The 23,471-nt window shown below is 48.7% G+C and overlaps 1 protein-coding gene across 2 annotated transcripts; it reads right to left on the reverse strand.

Annotated features, from left to right (window-relative positions):
• Positions 1 to 199: 199 nt before the first annotated feature.
• Positions 200 to 22,776, reverse strand: Ubac1 (UBA domain containing 1). Of its 2 annotated transcripts, NM_001007742.1 has the most exons (10): positions 22,471 to 22,776; positions 17,555 to 17,675; positions 16,298 to 16,371; positions 11,679 to 11,786; positions 10,402 to 10,504; positions 10,109 to 10,217; positions 8,976 to 9,210; positions 8,051 to 8,137; positions 7,066 to 7,204; positions 200 to 721 (listed from the first exon to the last, which is right to left on the reverse strand). In NM_001007742.1, exons 1-10 carry the CDS (start codon positions 22,606 to 22,608, stop codon positions 606 to 608), a joined length of 1,230 nt encoding a protein of 409 aa, NP_001007743.1. In that variant the 5' UTR covers positions 22,609 to 22,776; the 3' UTR covers positions 200 to 605. The 2 variants fall into 2 exon arrangements, with proteins under 2 accessions (NP_001007743.1, XP_087509076.1); XM_087652950.1 differs by lacking the exon at positions 7,066 to 7,204 and having other exon boundaries at positions 22,471 to 22,760.
• Between the last annotated feature and the right edge of the window lie 695 nt (positions 22,777 to 23,471).

Genomic DNA, 23,471 nt, shown 5'->3' on the forward strand with positions numbered 1-23,471 from the left:
TCCCAGTGCTTGGGAGGCAGATGTCTGAGTTCAAGGCCAGCCTGGCCTACAGAGTGAGTTCTGGGACATCCAGAGCTACACACGGAAATACTTTCTAGAAAGCAGTGGCAATGGCGCCCGCTCTTGGCAGAGGCAGCATGAGCACAGCCTCGGGCATGCATGTGATGTCCTTGCTGCCATGAAGTAACACAAGCAAAAATAGGAAAAGGGTTTATTTATTAAAGAAGCCATCTGTGAGTCAGTCTAGTTAAATTAGCACACTTGACATAACACTTTGGATCAGAACATGCCTTCTTTAAAATACATTGGGCTACACAAGCAAACACCTAAGGGTCAATTCAAGTAGCACTTCAGGAGCCCAGCAGAGTGTCTGGAGGGGACGGGGCAGCAAACACCACCTTCCCAGTGCAATAGCCACTCTCTGTAAACACCTGTCAGAAGCTGGGACTGCAACTTTCAAACCATGTGGCAGAAGATGACAAGCCGTTAGGTCAGGAAAGGAGAGTCACTGAAGCTGTGATCCAGGCAAGATCCTGGCTGGGCCCTGCGCCCACCGCCTCACAGACTGCTGAGACTGCACAGCCAAGGAGCACAGTAGGCACCACCTACGTGCGATTCAGTGTCTGGAAGATTCTCGAGATCTGCAGCATGACCGGGCCCGTCTCTGGGTCGTTCATCCACTGGGTGCTGTTAAGTGGGTTCTCCAGCATGTCTTCAAATGCTGTGGGGAGACAACAGAGCTGAGTAGCAGCCCCCAGACACCCACGAGCACACTGAGCCTTTTCAATGGCCCTGTAGTGAAAGGGAACAGGGACACAAAGAGCTCACTGCTGACCCTGACACTCACCCTTACCAGCCAACCACAGTGCCTGAGCTACTGACCAAACAGACTTCAGGGGCCATGAGCAGGGAAATAGACTGCCTGTGTGATCACAGCACCCTAGCTCAGAGCCATCAGCAGGATAGGGTGGTCAGCTGCCCACGGTTATGTCGTTGATAGGGCAATGGACAGCCTGCGTGCTCACAGCCCACTAGTGAGGAGGTCAACAGCCTGGACTTATGGGACCCCAACTCTGGAAAGCCTCCAGCAAGACTCAGAAGTCAGGTTTGCAAACATCCCTTTCCACACAGCACAGGAGACAGCTGTGTGAAACTCCTTGCTACAAATATGCTCTGGCAGATTGGTTTTTCTTTCTTTTGAGAAAAAAATCTCTGTGTAGCTCTGGCTCTTCTGGAACTCACTCTGTAGACCAGACTAGCCCTGAATTCAAGAATTCCCCTGCCTCTGCCTCCCAAGTACTGGGAGTAACTACATGTGCTGCCAGCAGACTTAATTCCACCATCTTAGAAAAACCTACATGTTCAACCCTAACACAGTGTCACAGGAGACTGCAGTACAGCCCGACAGTAATCATTTGCTCAGCATGCACAGGCCCAGGTACATCACTAAAACAAGCTCGCGCGCGCACACACACACACACACACACACACACACACACTAACAAAGTATATTTTATGAGACTGTGCCTACTGCCCTAAGGAGACACCCGTTACAAAGTATATTTTAATAAGAACCTTTTCTTTTCCTCTTTTCCTTCTTTCTGGTTTAAGACAAGGTAGCCCTGGCTGTCCTAGAACTCACTCTGTAGACCAGGCTGGCCTCAGGCTCAGAGATCCACCTGTCTCTGCCTCCCACAGTGCTGGGACTAAAGGTGGGCACCACGCCACCACCACCTGGCAAACGTTGATTTTCTAGAGCTTCACAAAATTAGGGCTGGAGAGATGGCTCACTGGATAAAAGCACTTGCCATGCAAGAATGAGGGCCTGACTTAATTATCACCAGCATTCATATAAAAGCAGGGCATGATAGCACATACTTACGTTCCCAATACTGGGGAGGTGGAGACCCTGGGGCTTACTGGCTAGTCAATCTAGCAATTTCCAAGTTAACAAGGGTCCTTGTCTCAAAAAATTGATATGGGAGTTGGCAAAATGGCTTAACAAGTAAAAGAGTTTGCCACCAAGTCTGATGACCTGAGTTCAATCCCAGAGATGCACAAGGTAGAAGGGAAAACAACAACTCTTGCAAACTGTCCTTTGACATCCGCATGCTGATGCATACCCTCACACAAATAAATAATGTGAGAGATGTGTAGGCAGCTGAGGAATGACACTCAAGGTCGACCTCCACAGCAGACTCACGTTCATCTGCACAATGTGATGAACACACACGTACACTACACAGTGACATGGAAGCCATCTGAGGCACAGGTGCATGTTCACATAAGCATGTATACTACACACAGTGACCCTAGAAAACGAAGGCACATCAGGAACATCAGGCAATGCAGTAATAATTAGTCTTGGTTTCTTTAAAAAACACAAAAATATTATGGGACTGTGTTTTTGTTCTAATCCCAGGTGTGGGGACTGACTTTGCCAGCTGCAGATGGTTTCTGTGATCGTGTGATGTTTGGGATTCTGGAGACTTTTCAGAGGGTTCATAGATGCTAGGGCCCCAGGGCGTGGGGTGGGCTGCTGTTGGATGGTTGGTTGCTGTTGGTCACGGTTTATTAAGTAGTCATGCACAAACATGAAATAATAAGAAGAAATTAGGTATCCTGAGGTCAAAGATCAAACTTGTCCCTAGGAATCCAGCAGAAAGTAGTCTAATGATACCATCGCCCCCTTTCCCTCTATTCTTTTTTCTCCCCCAACTAGTGTCGGGGCTGAAAGGGCAGAGAGGGGATGGAGAAGAGTAGTAGAAAGAAGAACCCACAAAGCAGCCCAAACCAGCGCCATGGTAGGCAGCGTCAACAGGCAGGTGTTCCTTCCCTGCGTAAGCTCTAAAATGAGTGTCACAGCTGAAAACAGATGCAATTCCCAGAGCACATAGGAAAGGAGAGATGCAGAGCCCAACAGGGAGTACTGGGCAGTGCTGACACGCAGCGCTCAGACGGACATAGGCAAGAGCTCAATGCCCAGCCTCTCACCTACTCGTGTGATGCTGCTTATCCTTGGGAAAGCAAGCTGTACCCAGACTACAGGGCACAAGAAAAGCTTGCGGCCACAACATGCCCTTCTATAGCCAGACAGAAAGCAATCTACGGAACCAAAAGCAGGGTACCATGCTGTCCAAGTAACAGAACATCCACAGAGCCAACTGTTTGCAATCACCAAACATTGCCTCAGATGGTGAGAACACAGTGTGATGTGTCAGAGTCACGCAAGCAGTACCTCAGGACCACTGTCCCTACAGACACCACATGCCTGAAAGCCAGGCAGAGGCACACCGAGCACAGGGAAGGCTAAGGTGGGAGGACAGCACAGGTTTGAGGCCCGCCAGCCAGGGCTATGTAGCAAGACTCTGAAAAATAGAAGCACCAAAATGACACAGACTCATGAAAGGGCTTCAAGGTGACTTCTACTTACAAATTTGCTAAAATAAATATATTTCTGATAAAACATAAAGGTCACAGGACTGGGAATTTCTTGATTTTTAAAGTTTATTTCTTTATATATTGAAAGAGCATACCTCATTGTGCAGGAAGGTCAGAGAACAATTTGTGAAGCTGGTTTTCTCTATGTGAGTTCCAGGGATCAACCCCAAGTTGTTGGACTTGGTGGCAAGTATCTTTACTCTCTCAGCCATCTCCCCAGCCCAAGGTAGCTGCTTTTATTTTATTAGTACACATCACAAATATCTAGTTAGAGCTTGAGAAAGATACACATCCCTGCAGGAGACTGCACAAGCAGGCCACCCTGGCTGCTCTGGACCTTCACAGGAGTTCTGCAGGGATGGCGTCAGCCCTGCAGTGCAGACACGGCTGAGAGCCAGATGCACACTGCCAACTCAGGCCTGTCATGCCGAGTGCTGACGCCATGCCCTGTGACAGGGTGCTGCTCTAAGGAGCAGTCTACACATCTCTGTCCTGCCCTCCGGCCCCAGACCCCACCAGGTACAGAGTAAGTGTGCTCACTCTGGTGGTTTATTTCAGAAAAGAAAAAGAACTGGCACTAGCTAAACGTACACCTGGTACTCTAAAGAAGGAAGGTTAAATACCCACTACCTAAAATGAGCATGGAGTTTCTCTTATCTGGCCAAACGCACCTTAAAACACACTAACCAATACACACAGCCAAGTGCACACTGACATATGAAAAGAAAGCTCAGTCACAGAGTGTACTTAGCACGCCAGGAGCTGAAATCCCAGCCCAAAATAAAAAAAAGTCCTCTGGTCAGATCCCAAGACAGCACCTGCTATTTATTTCTTGTACTGGCTGGTTTTGTGTGTCAACTTGACACAAGCTGGAGTTGTCAGAGAGAAAGGAGCTTCCCTTGAGGAAATGCCTCCATGAGACCCAGCTATAAGGCATTTTCTCAGTCAGTGATCAAGGGGGAGGGACCCAGCCCACTGTGGGTGGTGCCATCCCTGGGCTGGTGGTCCTGGGTTCATAAGAAAGCAAAGCTGAGCAAGCCAGGGGAAGCAAGCCAGTAAGAAACATCCCTCCATGGCCTCTGCATCGGCTCCTGCTTCCTGACCTGCTTGAGTTCCAGTCCTGACTTCCTTTGGTGATGAACAGCAATGTGGAAGTGTGAGACATTTCTTAAAAGCTATTAGCCAGGTGGTGGTGGACCACAGCTTTAATCCTAGCACTTAGAAGCAGAGGAAGATGGATCTCTCTGAGCTCGAAGCCAGACTGGTCTACAGAGTGAGTTCCAGGACAGCCAAGGCTACAGAGAGAAACCCTGTCTTGAAAAAACAAAAAAACAACAACAAAAAGATGTACAAACAGCCTGACAAGAGTTAGGGGAGGGAAGTTCTCAGTGTGAAAGACCAGAGACAATGAGAATACCAAACACAGCCTCAAATACATAAGGGACAACTGTGTTCCTTATACTGTACATTTTACAACCACACACCTGCACGCACGCACGCACGCACGCACACGCGCACACTCGCACACACACACACACACACACACACACACACACACACACACACACACACACACATGCATACATGCATACTTTCGCTAAATGACAGACTTAAAAAACTTCAAAACTTTCCAACAACCTAAGAGAAATGCCTTTCTGACTATAAAAAAAAGTTCAAGAAAACAGAGGACTTCTGTTCCCAAAAGCCACTTGATAGGAAACCAGAAATGGGACAACACACACAGTAAGCTAGAAAGAGCTAGTGTTCAGATTGTGTGAAGGACTTCCTCAGTAAATGAAGAAAGGAGGAATGTAGAAGGAAAAGAAAGAAGGAAACAGGTGGAAATCCTGTGCTGTGCCCATGGCTGAGCTTCTAGACCAGAGAACACGAGGACACAGTAGGCCCAGGCAGCAATTCCTTCTCTTTGTGCTCACCCGAGCCCTGGAAGCGCAGCAGAGGAGCCCATTAGCAATGAGGGACAGAAAAGAGTTCCTTCATGCTAGGAAATGATCCACACAGCACTGGACAGCAGGGTACAGTCACTCCTGAGCCCTGGTGAACAGTTTCCAACACCTCACAGGAGATATGGCAGTAAGCCTCAGAAATGCCCTAAAAAGTGATGCCACATTATAAGGCAGGGACAAGTGACATACAGAAAATGTGCAAACCCTACAGAAAGCCAAGGAGGGTAAGTCCTCGGGGTCACGGACATACTTGTATGCAGGGGACAATGATGTATAGGAAAGGCATGTGAGGGTCAGAGGGAGTAGGGACCAGATGGATCAGAGCTCTGCACTCACAGGACTGAAACACTGAAGTGAGCCCAGCTTGAATCAGGAGGCTGTGTAGCTGGTTCAAAAAACAAAAACCTTCAAGGGAAAAAAGTGTATATACATAAACACATGCAGACTTTTCATCCTGTCATCCCCCTGAACAATTCAGAACCACAGCCACACTCCTGGCATTTATGTCACATTAGAAGCCAAAAGGAATCTATAAGCATAAGCAATACTATGCTTTCTCTGCTGTTTCTTTGAGACAAGGTCTCACTCTTAGCGCAGGCTGACCTGGAACTCTGTCGTTCAATCTCTAGGACTACAGGTGTAGGTCACATCAGTCTCCAGGTTCCACCGTGAGAGACCTGAATGTCTGCATACACTCCTGGAACCAGGACTATGGACACCAACGATGACTGCTGTGTGGGGAGACCTACAGGCTGACCCAGACCTCTCAATTCTCGCCTCTGCCTTCCAAGTGCTGAGATACAGGCGTGGCCACCATGACAGTTTTCAAATGAATGGCATGTTCCTTTTTTTTCCCCCCCCGGAGCTGGGGACCAAACCCAGGGCCTTGCGCTTGCTAGGCAAGCGCTCTACCACTGAGCTAAATCCCCAACCCTGAATGACATGTTCCTAACTATTTAGTTCTATTACTTTTTTGTTTTCGTTTAGTTTTTTTTGTTTGTTTGTTTGTTTGTTTTGTGAGACAGGTCTCTCTGTGTAGCCCTGGCTGTCCTGGAACTCATTCTGTAGACCATGCCAGCCTCAAACTCAGAGATCTGCTGCCTCTGTCTCCTGAGTGCTGGGATTAAAGGCAAGCCCTACTATACCGCCGCCCTATTTTTAAAGTGGCAGACAGGTTTTATTTATATTTTTAGCATTTATTTATTTACTTGGGGGATGCACATGCCACAGTGTGCAAGCAGAAGTCAGCTCTCACCTTCTACCATGTGGTTTCCAGGGGTCAAACTCAGACTTACCAGCAAATACCCACTAACCTTGTTAGCCCCATTATGTAGATTTTTAGTATATATTACAAGTAAACAGTAATCATCAAAGAAATTCCTTATAAGTAGTAGGCAAAAGTCAAACCATACTGTCTCCTCCTCTCCTATTCCCACACAGACCACTGCTCTGCTTGTCCAAGTCCCCTCTGCAGAAGCTCATCCCATCAAAGCAGAGCCTGACTCCCAGGCTTTCAGAAGCACAGCTACACCGTCTTGCATAAGCCAGCCTACATGGCACAGGAGCAGTGCACAAACCATTTCACTAGCACCTGTCTTGTGGCAGGGAATCCACCCGCCATGTGTTCCTCACCCAAGCTAGCCTAAGTAAACACACATACCTAGCAATGTCTTAGGGTTTGTCAAACCCAGCTGCACCACTGGGTTGTCCAGGATGGCCTGAAAGAGAGGGCTATTGGGATCGATGCCCTGGTCCAACTCCTCAGGGGATGGCTTCCGGTCCCCCAGCAGCCATTCACACTAAAAACCCAAGAACACCAGACGAGCTGTTAGTTCCTTCTCAAAGTATGTAAGGTTCACCTGTCCCTTTCTGTGGCTCTCCACAAGCCCCCATGGCTGCAATGCCTGGAAGGGGCCCTAACATGTACAAACCTGGTCCACGTTCAGCCAGGATAGAGACAGAAGGAAGTATCAGTCTGGATTTCTTAGAAGACCTGGCGCTGCAGTTCAATGTGACCACAGCCATGGCCATGGTCACAACGCAGTCTCAAACACCATGCTTTCTTCAAGGGAACAGCAATATGACAGCGTCTCTCTCCACAGCAATGGGCCTGGAGAGTCTGGATCCAGAACTGTCTGTCTCAGCTGTCTGAGCCTGACTCCACACACAAGTGAGGAGGTCACAGGCCTAGCACAGAGGCCTCCCTAGACAGAAAGCCTGCCTGTCAGCAGTTCTATGTGTTCATGGTGATATTCAACCCTTCAATTTGTTTGTTTGTTTATTTATTTATTTATTTTGGAGACAAGATTTCTCTGTGTAGCTCTGGCTGTCCTGGCACTCGCTCTGTAGGGCAGTCTAACTTTAACCTCAGGAATCTGCCTGCCTTCCCTCCCAAGTGCTGGAGTAAAGGTGTGCACCCACACCCATCCTCTGGGATTCACTGTCACAGCTCACACCCTCAGACTGTGCACACAAAGAGCACTGTGGGTCCAGGGTGTTCTCAGCTTCTACCCGAACCATCTGCACTAATATTTCACATAAAAAGTGCCATCACCAACTGTGTGTGGAAGTCTTGACACAAGGGACATTCCCAATGCATGTCACATGAGGTACAGGGGACGTGAGAGGCTCAAAGTGGGACTCACAGCTGCGTTCTGCTGGTTGTTGTTCACTCGGAGGGCATCAATCACTTCCTTCTCATCAAAGCCCATCTCCATCAGCGAAATGACAGCCTAAGAGGGACGAGCAAGCTGGTTAGGACCTCCGCAGAGGACACTGCCACCAAAGCACAGTGCCACATGCCGTACAGGTCTCCTTCAGTCACAGTCAGTCACAGGCAGAAAAGAGCACCCTCTCTTAAAACCAAGGCAAAGCAAGGAAATGCTTCGTCTCTGCAGCCGAGGAAAGAAGGCAGAGCCTTGGCAGTGCATCTGCTGCTGCACATGACTGTCCCAGGGCTACTGACGGAACACGGGCTCTAGGGGCGGTCTTCATAGCACTGCAGAAGCAAAGCCCCATTTACCTGCAGAAACCTCCCAACCCGGCCAATGGGATCCCTGTAAAAATTACAAGCCACAGATGGCGCCCTAAGAAAACCATTTATTCAACAAGCCAAAATCTAGGAGCAGGCAGCATGCAGCCTGAGTGGCTGATCTGCAACCTGAAAGTGAAAGGCCAAAGGAAGAACTAAAATTCCAGCAAAGAATAGTCAGTGCAGTGATGGTAAGGTGTGACCGTAAGTGTGCACCTGTGGCAGCTGTTGGAAGGCGGACAGGTATCCCAGATCCTGGGTCCTTATCCAGTGGCCAGCACGATGCACTCCCCCTCCCTCACCAGCCCACAAGATGTCCCTCTAGCTCTCTGAGCACTCTCAACCCAAAGGCCACAGCAACAGGTGCAGCAGCACTTGTAAGGACAGAAGCTTGCACGGTCAGCTTTTCAAGAGATGTCACTGGGTAGGACAAAGCCACCTAGACCCAAGCCTGGATCATATATATGAGGAACCAAGTCCCACAAACCCCAGGCCCCTGGTGCCCTTGCACAACCTCCTACTGAGGCCTCATCACATACCCGAGCATCGGCTCGGAATTCCTTTTTCCTGCGTATCTTCTTGAAGATTTCTGTGAGCTCATCCCGGGACTCCTCATCTTCAACACTAGTTCCCACGGCAGCTTCAGAGGAGGAGGAGGAGGTGGCAGCTGCAGCACTCGCCTCCGCTTGGGCGGCATGGCCTGGGAGAGGTGTGTCAATAGCTGGATCTTCCGAATGTTCAATCAGCCACTCCATGGCCTGAGGCACCGACATGCTGGGAGAGGACAAGAGTCTTCTTAACTCCTCCAGGAGTTACTAGAAACGTTCCTATCCTCTGTACTCCAACATATTTCAGTGACATAGCAAGACCAGCAGCAGCAATGGTGGCAGATGATCTCTTGGGATGAAACCTCCACAAAGCTCTCACCTCAAACACCCAATACCCAATAGAACAAGCAGAGACACATGCCCCAAACACAAGAGAGAAGGGAGTGCAGGTCCTAAGTGCACAGCACAAAGAACACTGCTGTTGACTAGCTCTGGTCTACAGTCTTCATATGGGATCTGAGTGAGTATTAAAACCAGAAGAGCAAGAAGACTGTTAAGAACCCCTGTCTGGCCAGAGGCAGGTCTGGCTCAGAGCTCTCCTAACTTGAGAGTGCAGGGCACACTTACAGGCTGATTTTTAACCCTCCTAACAGCCAGGTATTATAGTCTTAGCTACTCAGGAGCCTAAGGCAGGAGGACTGCATAAGTGCAGGAGTTCGAGACCAGCATAGGTAACAGAGACCCTCAATCCAAGCATGCACACACACACACCCACACATCCCAAAAAGATCATACATGAAAGCACTTCTGGAGCACAACAATAAGGTGCCTCTACTAAAACACAGTTAGAAATGACTCGACCGGGTTGGAGAGCTGGCTCAGAAAGTAAAATGAGGAGCTCCTGAGTTTGGTTCCCAGCACCTATGTCAGGCAGTTCACAACGGTCTGTCACTCTAGCCCCAGAAGATCCAACTTCTTCTCTGGCACCCACACACGTATGTTCATAAACACAGATAAATAAAAAATTTTAAATAAATCTTAAAGAAAGAAAGAATGACCAGAGATCAGAAGGAGAATGGCAGGGAAGCCCAGGGAAGCCCAGGCAAAGAGGAAAGAAAGCATACTGGTTCAGCCGAAGGGCCTTTGAGGCTCTGCTCTCAGGAAAGCCCATCTCTGTGAGCTGCCGCAAGGCGGTCTCATCCACTCGCTCATCCTCGTCTTCATCCAACATAGCTGAGGAAAAAGACAAGACCTGCCGTGAGGTGATTCCTAAACCCTTTGAAACCCCATCTGCAGAGGCTCACCTCACCTAGCAGTTACTGACGCCAAACCCTCTCCCCCCATTAATCAGAAGCAGAACTTGCTTTTAATGTGAGGGCAGGGGACATTTTAGGTACAGCCTGGGACCCACTCATACCATTTGCCTTCTTAAACAATTCAACTGCATCAGGATTCAGTGCTAACAGCTTCTGTGCCACCTCAATGAGAGACACAAGGATCTTCCGGAGTTCTGTCTGGAACTGCAGTAGAATGAAGAAAGAGATCAGGCCCAGTACAGTGCTGCATACCTGTAATCCCTGCTCTTGCGAGGCTGAGAAAAGAACATTGCTGGGAGTTCGAGGCCCACCTAAACTATAGAGTAGAACCCTGTCTCAAAAAAAAAAAAAAAACAAAAAACAGAAAAAGGGATTATTTTTCAGAATGTCCAACAAGCTTGCTTAAATCTGAAATCCCATCCTAGCCCTCTGAATCTAAAAGGGCACATTGGCCCTTACCTTTAATCTCAGAGCTTGGAAGGCAAAGACAGGCAGATCTCTCTGAATTCAAGTCCAGCCTGGTCTACGCAGTGAGACTTGTCTTAAAAACTAACAAAGAGGGGTTGGGGATTTAGCTCAGTGGTAGAGCGCTTGCCTAGGAAGCGCAAGGCTCTGGGTTCGGTCCCCAGCTCTGGGGGGGGGGGGGGGGGGAGAGCCTCGTAACACTAGACTGGTGTAGCAGCGCCTTGCCTAATACAGGGCCTGGAGATGGGACACCACAAGCCTAAAGCCTCCTGAGAGGCTGGATCCAGGGTTGGACCCACAGAAGCCAGGCAGGGACACATCCCCAGTCAGTCACTGAAGAATTACAAAGCTCTTATCAAAAGAACCTTTTCACAAGAGACCCTGGAGAGGTCCAGCTCCCAGCAGTGTCCACATGCATCGGGACCTAACGAACTTAAGTGGGGGCCACTGTCCCCAACTTCTGCCGGCACAAGCACACCTTATCATGGCCGGCCTGTGTGCGTACGCTGCAGGCTTTGACTTTAGCTTAGTTTCCTTGTCCAAAGTAACTGGGGAGTTCAGACCAGTCCCTGAAGCTTTGCTGTACTCAGAGCGAAGATACTGCATTTGTGAACAGCTGTCTGTCTGTCCAGTGCTACAGGTATCTTAGCCACTTTGTAGTTTGAAAAAATTGTAATTTATGGAACAGTTCAAAAGTAGAAGAGTTTCTGAATATTCTGTTTCAGATTCTTTTTTGGGGGGTGAGGGGTGGTCCTAACTCTAACATCCAAGCTAGCTTCAAACCTATGCTCAAGCCATCCTCCTGTTTCAGTCTCCTGGATGCCAGAACCACAAGCACATGCTAGTCACCATACCATCCCCAAGCACTTTTAAAGAGCTTCCTCCCCAAGCCCCACACTAGGCAGGCCCTCACATCTCTCATGGTGGTCTGGACAGCAGTCCGGTCCGTGCTACAGGCAGGCAGGTTGGCCGTTGCTCGAAGAATAGCGTCTTTGTCTGGAGCCTTTTGCTCTTGTTTCTTCTGCAGAGAAAAGTGCCCAGCACCATGAGGATGACAATAAACATGGAACAACAGCCCAGAGATAAGGAGAACAGTAACCTTCTAAGCCTTAGGTATGATCCCCTTGAGCTAGAGGATTCTGGAGAATTCTGTGTACAGAACCAGAACCAGAAGCCTAAAGATATCCAGACATGGCCTCACATGCTATAGCACATGCACGTGAAGACGGAGAGGATGCGGCTGCAGAGTGGCAGTCCTGTGTGCTTCATCGGGGCTGGGGGAGGCCTCCGGGGGAAGCACACAGCTGCAGTGACCCCTGGAGGCCTCCCACGCCTCCATGAATGAAAGTAAAAGCCAAGGTGGCAGAGGCTCACAGATAAGGAAGGAGGCGAGAAAACAAAACCAGCAGTGGCCGCAGTACTCAGCAAGTTCAGAAGGTACAGGAAGAGACCTGTGTACAGGTAAACGAGCTACAGAATGGTTAGAAGATACACACCGAGGATGGCTGGGGCCATGGCTGATGCCAAGAGCCCACAGGGCAGAATCTACCAAGAGCAAGGCTAGACCAACCTACCAAAGGACAGCACAACACTGGAGCCAGAGAGAGCAGGCCTGGGATCCAAGAGCCAGACAGAATGGTACCTCTGCCTCTCACACCCTTGGCCAACAGCAGCCTGGTTGGCCTGAGACCCTAGAGTGGCTGCACTCAAGAAGGGATGGCGGGAGGGAAGGGACCCTTCCTGAACCCAGCTACTGCTCTACTTCTTGTTCACCCCAGCTTCTCAGACTCAGCAAGTCAACCAGGGCAGACGAGACACAAAGGGGACAAGGTCTCTGCACAGTGAGCTCAGCACCTACACAAGCCCCGAGGGCTCTCAGAGTCTAGGGTATAAGGAACACTGCCAAGACCAAGATGAGGAAAAACAAAAGTAGTGAGGAGGAAGAGAGGAGCAGGTAGGGGAGGTGGGCACCTCAGTACCAGCAACCCCAAGCCACACCCACCCAGTATGTGCACACCAGGGTGCCACCAGCCAGAGCCAAAGCAGCCAGGTAAAAGGGCTAGAGAATGGGTAGAAGGTACAGTTAAGAAATCCACAGGATGCCCATGAGGCCAGCCAACAGCAGCTGCAGAGAAAGAAAGCAAGAAAGAGATTATCAAGAACAATCAGAGAAAGCAGGTGTGCTGGTGCGTATCAGTACCAGCAGCACTTAGGAGCACTTAGGAGTAATAGCAGCACTTAGGAGGAAAAACCTCCACCAGTTCAAAGTCAGCCTCGACTACACAGGAGCACAGCTAGCAAGAGCCACACAGCGAGGCCTTATCTGAAAACCTAAACATCTGAGGAGCTGTTAGACGGCAGAACTATGGAGAGCAGAGCCTGGTCAGAGGAAGCGTGGCTCTGAAGATGTGTCTTTCTGCTTGTTTGCTTTTTTCCAAACAGGTTTCTCTGTGAAGCCCGGGCTGTCTGAGACTTGCTCCATAGCCCAGGCTGGCCTCAAACTCAGAGATCCACCCGCCTCTGCCTCCTGAGTGCTGGGATTAAAGGTGTGCACAGGACCCGGCTGCAGATACGTGTTTTTTTTTTGTTTTTTTTTTTTCTTTTTTTTTGGAGCTGGGGACCGAACCCAGGGCCTTGCGCTTGCTAGGCAAGCGCTCTACCACTGAGCTAAATCCCCAACCCCCAGATACATGTTTTAAAGAGTATGTCTGTCCCTCCTTGTCACTCGTTTTTACCTCCTGACTGCATGCAGTGGACAGCTTTTGTTTGCCAGGTTCTTCTACCACATATCTGCATGGTTACAGCCTAAAAGCAGTGACGCCAGCTGATGATCCCAGACTGAAACTTTGGAAAAGTGTACGTCACAATAAGACCTTCCTCCTCTAGGATGTTCCCATAGGTGTTATGTCACAGTGATGCCAAGTCTGACACACCGAAGGAAGACAGACGGTATTCAATTCTGCAGAACAGAACTCAGACAGCCACATGTTTCCTGCTGACAGTCCCCAAGTCTGCAAAACCCTAAGATGTAAGCGAGGTGATCAGTCCTTGGATTGGGTTTCATCACATGGCACAGCTAAATGTAGAAAAAGCAAATGGGTTTTTGGGCCTGGCACTTAGAACCCTTACAAAGGGTATCACTCTTTCCAACAAGGGGGTTCAACCACTAAAATCTCTGCTTCCTTGGCAAAGATGAAAAGCCATGCAAACTGCCTTCAGGAACTAAAGGTTGACCATAGTGACAGAATCCTGTCAACTGTCTGCAAGAATCCAGAAGCACATTCTTCTCACAACCTCAGCTGAGCCTTCTGTCCTCACAAGCCTTAGAACTACGCTCAGAAAGCAGTTCTGTGGCAACCAAAGGAGGCAACAGGAACCCAACATCCAACACAAAGACAATCAGAGAGCTGGCTGCACGGTGGGTAGCAACTCAAACAATCCACATAGGCTAGAAGCCCCTGAGGGCCTTAGGCACACAAGACAAAGCTCAACCACTAAGCTACATCCCAAGGCTCAAGAGGAAAAAGAAATCCTAATACTCTATACTTCTCACAGAAATGAGTGCTTCGATGACAACAGTAAGTAAATAGGACTGGCTTTGCCCAGCATTCACTGTCACACAAGAAGAGCCTAGGAGTGGAGCTGTGTCCTTATCACTAAGAGGCACATCTAACGCTGCCATTCCAGAAAGAGCAATGAATGCAGAGTACCTAGAGAGCAGGAAGAGAATTACTGAGGATAACAGCTGAAGGAATTAGAGGTGGGCTGGGGTGCCAGTGGCATGCATAAGGCAGCCAGAATATGTCCCCAACACTGACAAATTGAGTGACTTCCTTCAGGAAACCTGAGTCAATTATTATTAGATTTGTAGTATTCTTTGACTCTTAATAACTGCATTATTTTGACTTAGAATTTTAAGTAATGCCATGATTTTTAACTTTGCAGTTATGTACTGTGTCAAGGCAACTCTAGCAAGCTTCTAGCTTACTTATTTTTTTTTTTTTTTTTTTTGGTTCTTTTTTTCGGAGCTGGGGACCGAACCCAGGGCCTTGCGCTTCCTAGGTAAGCGCTCTACCACTGAGATAAATCCCCAGCCCCTTCTAGCTTACTTATTAATGAGTATTCTTAATGTATACCCACTTGCCAGAAGAGGGCACTGAATCCCCTTAACATGAACCACCATGTTACTGGGAATTGAACTCAGGACCTTTGGAAGAGCAGCCAGTACTCTTACCCACTGAGCCATCTCATCAGCCCCAGAACTATGTTCTTAATAGTTACAGGGACTTCAAGTTGAACATCCAGTTAGAGCTGTAATCCGAGCTCTGCTATCTATCAGTTAGGAAAGCAGGGAGAGGCCCAGGATCTGTCTGGTGAAGATGGATGGGGCAGCCTGCCCATGTGCTGCTGACTGTACCCACACCCACACCCACCCATCGCCATGGCCAGGTGGCCAAAGATAAGGAGGGTGAGAAGGCCTGGCACTCTCCTACATCCTTGGCCCCAGTAGAGATCCCAAAATAACTCGTGTGCTATCAGGTCACAGGTCCACCCAAGAGCTGGTGTGATCCTTCCCTAAGACTAACGCTCACTCCCTGGCATTTGAACGCACGTATAAAAAACTCCAGAGCCCTGAGACAGTTAAACACAGGTGACTGCCCTTAGCAGAGCACGTCCTAGGGTTAGAGCGATGGCTCAGCACTGAAGAGTGCTTGCAGGGTTGGGGATTTAGCTCAGTGGTAGAGCGCTTGCCTAGCATGCGCAAGGCCCTGAGTTCGGTCCCCAGCTCCGAAAAAAAAAAGAAAAAGAAAAAGAGTGCTTGCTACTCTTCCACGGGACCTACACTCAGCTCCTAGCACCCACTTCAGGAGGCTCACACCCATCTATAACTCTAGCTCCTGGGGATCAGAAAGCCTCTTCTGGCCTCTGCAGGCACAGACTCACAGAAATACACAAATAAAAAAATAATATTATAAACAATTTCCCCACTAGGCACAGGCATGTGGTCTGCTGTTAGAGTAGACAGGCTACTGACAGGATACATCTTGCACTGCATTAGAGAATTTTGCTGAAGGATGTGCTCTGGGGCAAAAGAGACAAAGGGGTAGTTTTCCTAAGGCCCCTAGAGAAGAGAAGGTGCAAGCCACAGATCATCCTCTAACATAGGCCTCAGGACATAGAACTCAGCATAACTACAAGGAAATACACAGGCCCAACCAGCTGCTTGTCACCTCTCTGCATGCCAGCTCCTTGTGTGCAAGAGCCACACTAGCAGCAGTGCGGAGGTAGCACCTTCGAGAACCGTGTCGTCACTCTCTTCTGCCTCCAGACCAGTGGCAGCTCTTCTGTTGCTGTTTAGCAATCACAAACACACTCAGGGAACAGGCTCAGCCATGATGAAAGGCTCCTTACAGCACACATACTGTGGAGGGGCTATACACTCCCAGAAAATAACTCAAGGACTTCTCTGAAGTCTGACACATAAGAGACACCTAGCAGTGAAGAGCCCTAGTTCCGAATGTTGAAACTTACCTTTTCTTCTGCTGAGACATCAGCCATCTTAGGGATTGGGGAAGGAGCACGCTTCTTTATCAATAACAAGACGTCTAGAAAAAAGTAAATTACATTGATGAAGTAAGTTACTGTCCCACAGCCAAAAATGACATAAAAGGTACTAGATGGGCATTAAGGAGATGGCTCCGTGTTTTCAGGCTTGCTATGCAAGAGTTCAGATCCTCAGAACCACGTAAATGACAGATGGGCAGGCAGCCTGCCCGGAGTTGTACTACCTGGAGGCAGAGACTGGGAATCCCTAGCCAGGATGGCTGTATAGACAAGCTCTAGGTTCAGCAAGACTCTGCCTCAATGAGTTAAGAGATGTCAACCCAGACTTCCACACGCATGTTTACACATGCATACATATCTGTGTGTTCACACACACACACAAACCACATATGCACCTGACACACAAGAATAGTGCTTAATGCTTGAAGTTAGAAAGCAGGATCCTGGGTCCCTCCTAAGCCAAGCCAGCATCCCCTCCTCAGCTTTGAAGTGGTCACTAGGTCACTATAGATGACCTGAGGCTTCAGAGGTAGGCACGGCACATCCCTGATAACCACACAGAGCACTAGTGGACATCTTGCATAATGTCTTTATTTTCAAGGGCTCTTCTAAAGCATGAGCAACCTACAGCCAGTTCACCATGGTGGGGGAGGGGACGTGGGGTTACCTCCCCCTCCATTTTGAGTTTGGTCATAGCTCATCATAAGTCCTTATTTGAAAACAAGTTTTGTCCCAGAGCCAAGCATAAATAAAAAGTGGGTGTGCAGAACAAAAGCACTCGGACCCTCAAACAGCTGGCCACAGTACTAGCCTGTGAGGAGTACTTCCAGCACAAAAATAAAGCCACAGAAAGGAGCTCCAGAATCTGGCTTTGCTTTAAAACAGGACTAAACTTAACACTTGAGTTTGGCTTCTCAGATGTCTGCCAGTTGTCCGGTTTAGGTTTCTGCTGTTTTTCACAAGTACAACCAAACACGCACTACTTTTTTTTTTTTTTTTTTTCCGGAGCTGGGGACCGAACTCAGGGCCTTGTGCTTGCTAGGCAAGCGCTCTACCACTGAGCTAAATCCCCAGCACACGCACTACTTTTAATTAAAAACAAAACAACAAAAAAAGGAGTCAATCTGGTTCTCCTGCTCTTGTCTAAATTCGGAAAAGTGCCTTGTGGGTGACCCTGGGATACAGGCTCCATGCTCCGTGGACTCCGCCTCATGGCCTCCTTACCTTGGTCCTGGATGTTTTCTTCCAAGATCGTTTTGCTGTCACTCAGCACCCTCTCTGAAGCAGCATGTATTAACTTATGGTGAGTCACATTCTTGGGGTCTTCTAGGCTCCCATGAGCACCCTGGGGGAAGAATTAAGCCACAAATCTCTAAATTGGAAGTAAATTATGATACATCTCAAGCCACCCATGGAATTACTGAGGTTTCTTGTCGTTTTTGTCTCTGTGTCCTGGATATGTGTGTTTTCATGTGTGTAGGAATATGTGTTTTCATGTGGGTAGGTATATGTGTTTCCACAAGCATATGGCAGCCAGAGGCTAATGTTGGGCGGTCTTCCTCAACTACCCACTTTATTTATGAGGCAGTATCTCTCATTGAACCTGACTTATCAATGCAACTGTGCTGACTGGCCAACAAGCTCGTCCTCCCCCTACCTTAATGCTAGGGTTACAGAAATGCTGCTGCCACTGGCTTTTACACAGGTACTGGGATCCGAACCCAAGTCCTCATGCTTGTATAGCAGCCATGTTACCAACTGCGCCATCACCCAACCCATGGAATTACTGCATTTTCATACCAGTCAAGACATTAAAGCATTAACGACAGTAAAGAGTCCCACACACAATCCCTCCACACTTTCAAGCCTATTTCCAGCCCACAGTAGACTCCTGGGATGGCTAAGAGCTTGGGAACACAGATCCCACTGATAAGAACTTGCAACCCGGGGTTGGGGATTTAGCTCAGTGGTAGAGCGCTTGCCTAGGAAGCGCAAGGCCCTGGGTTCGGTCCCCAGCTCCGAAAAAAGAACCAAAAAAAAAAAAAGAACTTGCAACCCAAATCACTTCAGTTTGGAAAGATCTGGAGAATGACTTTTAGATGAATATATGCCTGTTGTTTCCTGAGGATCTGAAGCTCTAGCTGCTTTATGCTTTGTTTTTCCTTCTTTAGCAGACACACAAAAGGCAGAAGAACTGCACAGAAAGACCACCACTTTCCAGGAGCAAGGAGGCGACACCTGCCCACTGACTACCAAAAAGTCCTCAGCAGGTCACAGGGTACAACTGGCCTCAGCTAGCCTTGGGCCCAAGCAACACTCCAGGAGACCAGGGAGCACACGGCAGTGCTTATGTCTTCAGGGCCCTAGACCCTAGTGACAGCATCAGCAGAGGAGGTGGGAAGCAAACCACCGGTGCTCTGAAGGGACCCAGCAGGTGATCTCACAGGCATCTGCCTCATGACAAATGACTTCACATACTGAGTGGAGGCTGTGCAGTCCCTTCAATCCTCCACCAGACTGTAGACAGAGGCCTGGCAAACGTAGTTTATAATCTCAGCAGGCTCCAGCACTCACCCACACAGAATGCAAACACACTGTCCCCAATGAGAGTCCCACAAAGACCAAGAACACACTGCTGGTACCACATAGCACAAATGGGGGCTCACTGTGCCTGTGTGTCTGTCACCAGGTGTACTCACCCGAGTTTGTAGACGTTTCTACAAGTCCATCACTGCCCAGCATCACATGACTTTCTCAGGTCCACATACTACACATGATACCAAGTCAGTTTCAGCCCTCTCCAGACTCAGAACAAGGCCAAGGGCTATAAGTATTTCTTGCCACTATGGGTCCCTGGTGTTAGATTGAGAATGGAAGAAGTCCAGGAAACCCAGTCAGAGGACTCACTAGTGCTTTCTAAAACCTGAAAGGGGCTGACACACAGGCTTGGAGGAGGAGGAAGCTTTGGCCTGTCTCAGAATGGGCCACCTTGCACATTCAGGACACAGGGTTCTTCAGGCCTTCCCTGGTGTTCTGGAAGGCATCTCGGGTACCATGATGCATACATTCAACAAAGGGCCTCCGTATATATGGCTGCTAACCAGAAGAGAAGGAAAAACTGAAGCATGCATTTCCCTCTAGACCCTGTAATCTCAGTCTCAGACTGGGACCAGTTTTAAAAAGTGGACCATCATACACAGACAAAGGTTACTACGGGCTTATGAGATAAATCCACCCCACAACAACTGACTTCTTCACCATTGTGACTAAGCAGAGAACATGACTTTCCTTGAACCTGAAAATGGATCTTAAATTTGTTTGAATTAAGAAACACCTACGGCATTGATAAGGCACACTGCTGGATGCCTATGAGAGCTTTCCATAGAGAATTAAATGAGGGGGAAGAAAACCAAGCCTGAATGTTGTAGCCCCATCCCAAGGGCTGGAGTTCCAGAGGAGTCGGCCAACCAAGCGCCAGCACTGCCCTTTCTGCTTCCTGATCCAAAGACGTGAGCAAGCGGCCTCAGACTCCCAACGACACAGCCGCCTGCCACTACACCCCACGGCCCACTACCACATAAAGAACCATATTCAAACCATGAGCCAAAATAAACACCCCTAAACAGTGGAACACCCATTCTGCTTCCAAAAATATTAAGTGGGATGCTTTGAAATTCTAAAATCCCTGGCTAATCCTAGCATATTTGTCAAGTTCAGAATACAGTCTGAAATGCAATTAAAAAATAGTATCTGTACTCTGAGGCATGCCAGCAGCACATGAGGAACAAGACATGTCATAGGTTGTCACACCACACACCACCACAACCCTATGCTTGCACGCACATATCCTGTAGGTGACTGTCGTTAGCTTCTGCTCATATCTGCTAGTGTATAGCATGGAAAGACGACAGGGCATGAATCTCCACAGGACCTGGGACAGTTCAGGCTTTGGAAGAGAAGTCCTGTGCTTCCTCCAGATGCTTGATACCACAGAAAAGTTCCTCCACACTGCAGCTCCATCATACCATCCCACTACTAACCCTCGTCAGAAAGGAGGGCTTACTGTGCCCCCTTCCCAGACATAGGCAGTGGAAGCTGGGGAATATCACTGTGAAGTCACTTTGGATAAAACAAAAAAAAGGGAAGGCAAAAACAAGTCTATTTCCTTAAGAATTTTAATAACAAGCTGTACTGTATCAAGGAGTGCTGTGGGAGAAAAATTTTAAAAAACTCTATCAAACCCCTCAGGAAGAGAGGAAAGAAAGAAGGAAAAAATAATAGTAATAACAACCCCAGTAACCTGTGTGCACAGGAGAATAAAGAGAAAGGAAGTCAAGTCAAGACAGCAACATCTTATGCAGGACAGGTTTCCAGGTACACAGTCAGGTACAACAAGAAAGTCCTCTTTTCTAATAAATGCATTGTAACTCCTAGAGCTGCTGGGACCTGGAGGTGGGTCAATTCTGATGCCTCTGCTCTCTAGTCCTGTAATTTTACAACAGCTCATGTGCTGTGAAATTCTCCTGCTGCTTCAGCCCTCATACCTGGAGAATGTGGAGTAGAATAAAGTCTCAATTTAAACAATAATGACAAAAATGGTCAAAATGATACAACTCCACATGTCAACTAGAATATTAAGTATCACAAATTAGCATCATATCAAAACCTTCTGCCTAACCCCATTGCTCCTAAAATCTATTAATAAGCATCTATGAATCGAATCGTCTCCTCACTCCCTTCATAAAATAGTGTCATGCTGATTATGTAAGTCTACACCATGAGTGAGTTAGACAAGACACCACAGCAGTGAAGGTGACATCCCATGCTGACGTGGTTTGAGGCTAACAACACATTTCATTCCCTCAATCCGTACACGGGCTTCAAGGTATTCCAAGCTCAGCCCTGAGGAACTAGACCTAGGGGATGACACAGCATAGTACTAGACCAGCGAGGATGCTAGGAACAGTCTGGATGCCCAAGGAGTCCCCAACCTTTAAGCTTGTGCTGAGCCTCTGGGCACAAGCTTAAAGGTTGAGGACTCCTTGGGCAATCTAAATACATTTGTTCACCCTAGGGCCTCACTGAGGTGAACCACAGACACCAAGACCCATGGTTACTCAACATCTAATGCACTGTAGATCTCTTGGAGCCTACCTGACATCATTACACACTGACTACAGGAAGGAGGCACACGGATGTTAAACTAGCCTTTGCAAGCAGCTGCTACAGTAACTCAAAGATCATCTTTAGAGGGAAACACAATGCTGAACTTTAATGCGACCTACCACTGTAGAGTTCTAACTTTCCCAAGAGTCCCCTTTAAAAAGCAGGGGACTTTCAACATAAATTCTGGCACTAATCATGTCTGGTAGAATGCTTCCATAGACCACCAGTGTCTAACAGGTATCTGTCTCACCTTTAACTGAGAGCAGTTAGAGCCAGGAAGGCTTCAAGAACTAATCCCAAGACTTTACTATCTAAAACTAAAAGGCTAACTATAGTACAAAGCTCACTGAATGTAAGTAAACTTAAATGCCACTTGCTGGCAAGGAGACGGTTGTCCTGGACCTTCCCACTCAATCAACTGTTGCCCTAGCAGAAGGTAGAAGCCTAGGGACTTGTCCCACAGTGGCACTATTTTAAGTGACTACAGCTAAGTGCCAAATCCAGGCTCCTAGCAGCTGGCTCTTCAGGCAAGAAGCTGTCCCTCTTATAATGGGATCTAGTTACTTCCAGCTTCTGGAGAAAACTAAAACCTTATCCCAACAGCGGGCAAGCCCAAGACAAGAAAACCATAAGCCCTTGCTTTTGCCTCTCCCGGTCTCCGTTCAACTCTCGCCTTCACCTCCGTAGCACGTTGCAGAAATTAAATAAAGCTAGCCCATCAGTTGGGTCAGATGCTCTTCTCTGAGCCGCTAGGTTTGTGATTCGAGGTGTTAGAGAAAAGGAGCGGGAGGCGCTGCCCCTGCCCAGAGAAGCGAAGGCTGGGAACAGCAGGCTGCATCCTCTAGGTAGAGAGAGGAGTGTCCGGGCAGATGGGAGTCTGGGGGGCTGGGGCGGAGTCTGGGACAGAAGTCTACGTTTCTGGTTTCCAGAACAGAGGCAGAGGTGGAACTGGGTCGTAAGGAGCTCGGCCTTACATGTTTGAGGCAACTCTCCTTGAGCTTCTCCACCGATGTGTCCTCGGTCGCCTCCTCCAGCCACTCGGAGCCGTCGGCTGCGCAGATGTGCAGCCGAAGCACCTTGCCCGCAAAGATCTTCTCCTCCTGCACGAACATCGCGCCGCCGCCCGGGCCTGCACCCGCCGCCCGAACCCGTGAAGGTCACTGGGGCTGGCGGGAGGACCAGGGGCGGGGCCGGGCCGCCGCGCGCTCCTTCGCTGGCCGCCGCCGCCCCGCCCCGGCTCCTGTCAGCTTGGCCGCCCGTCACTGAAGGGGCAGGAGCTGTACCCTCGCTGCCACTGCCCGCGTCGCCGTAGCTGCCGGGAGCGCGCTGTCGCAGCCGCGCCGGAAATGCGTAATGAGCGCCCGTGGGTATGCCGGGAAATGTGGTTTCTTTGGTAGGTGTTCCGCTGTTGCCCCCACTGCGCCGGAAATAGGTGAAGTATACCGATGCACGCCGGGAGTTGTGGTTCACAGGCAGACTCACCGCCCGCTTACCTAAACTAATGTGTGAGGCGGGTCAGATGTCTACCGGGAGTTGTAGTTCCTCGTTCCTTCAGCACTGCCCAGCCTTATTACCTGATTTGCTGGTCTGTTCGAATAGATCTCAGAGTTGTCAGGGAAAAGTATAAAACATCTGGGTCGGGGTTAGGGATTTTGCTCAGTGGTAGAGCGCTAGGCCCTGGGTTCGGTCCTCAGCTCCGAAAAAAAAAAAAAAGATATGACTTCTAATGCATATGTCCAGTCTATATGAGATGTAACAAAATCAGCAGAACCTGAGTATCAGCGAAGGCAAAACCATGAATTTAGGTAACTCTGAAGTGAGTAGGCTTGATTGGCCTGCGGCATTCTAGAGACATCTGACTTAAAATACAATAATTGGAAGATCCGGAAGAAAAATAAAGTAATAACCCTGTGTACCAGAAGACGGAATTCATACCAAATTGCTGAGGAGTATTTTGAGATAGATGTCAGCTCCA

The sequence above is a fragment of the Rattus norvegicus genome, chromosome 3, assembly GCF_021556685.1.
Source record: "Rattus norvegicus strain SHRSP/BbbUtx chromosome 3, alternate assembly SHRSP_T2T, whole genome shotgun sequence".
NCBI lineage: Eukaryota > Metazoa > Chordata > Mammalia > Rodentia > Muridae > Rattus > Rattus norvegicus.

Bases quoted from the DNA above. Each gene is read 5' to 3' on its own strand.
- Ubac1 (NM_001007742.1), bottom strand. From the start codon at position 22,608: ATGTTCGTGCAGGAGGAGAAGATCTTTGCGGGCAAGGTGCTTCGGCTG. The intron at 17,676-22,470 runs GTAAGGCCGAGC...TTCTTCCCCCAG, and splicing joins AGGAGAGTTGCCTCAAACAT to GGTGCTCATGGGAGCCTAGA. The intron at 9,211-10,108 runs GTATGCTTTCTT...GTCCTCTCCCAG, and splicing joins AAGGCCCTTCGGCTGAACCA to CATGTCGGTGCCTCAGGCCA.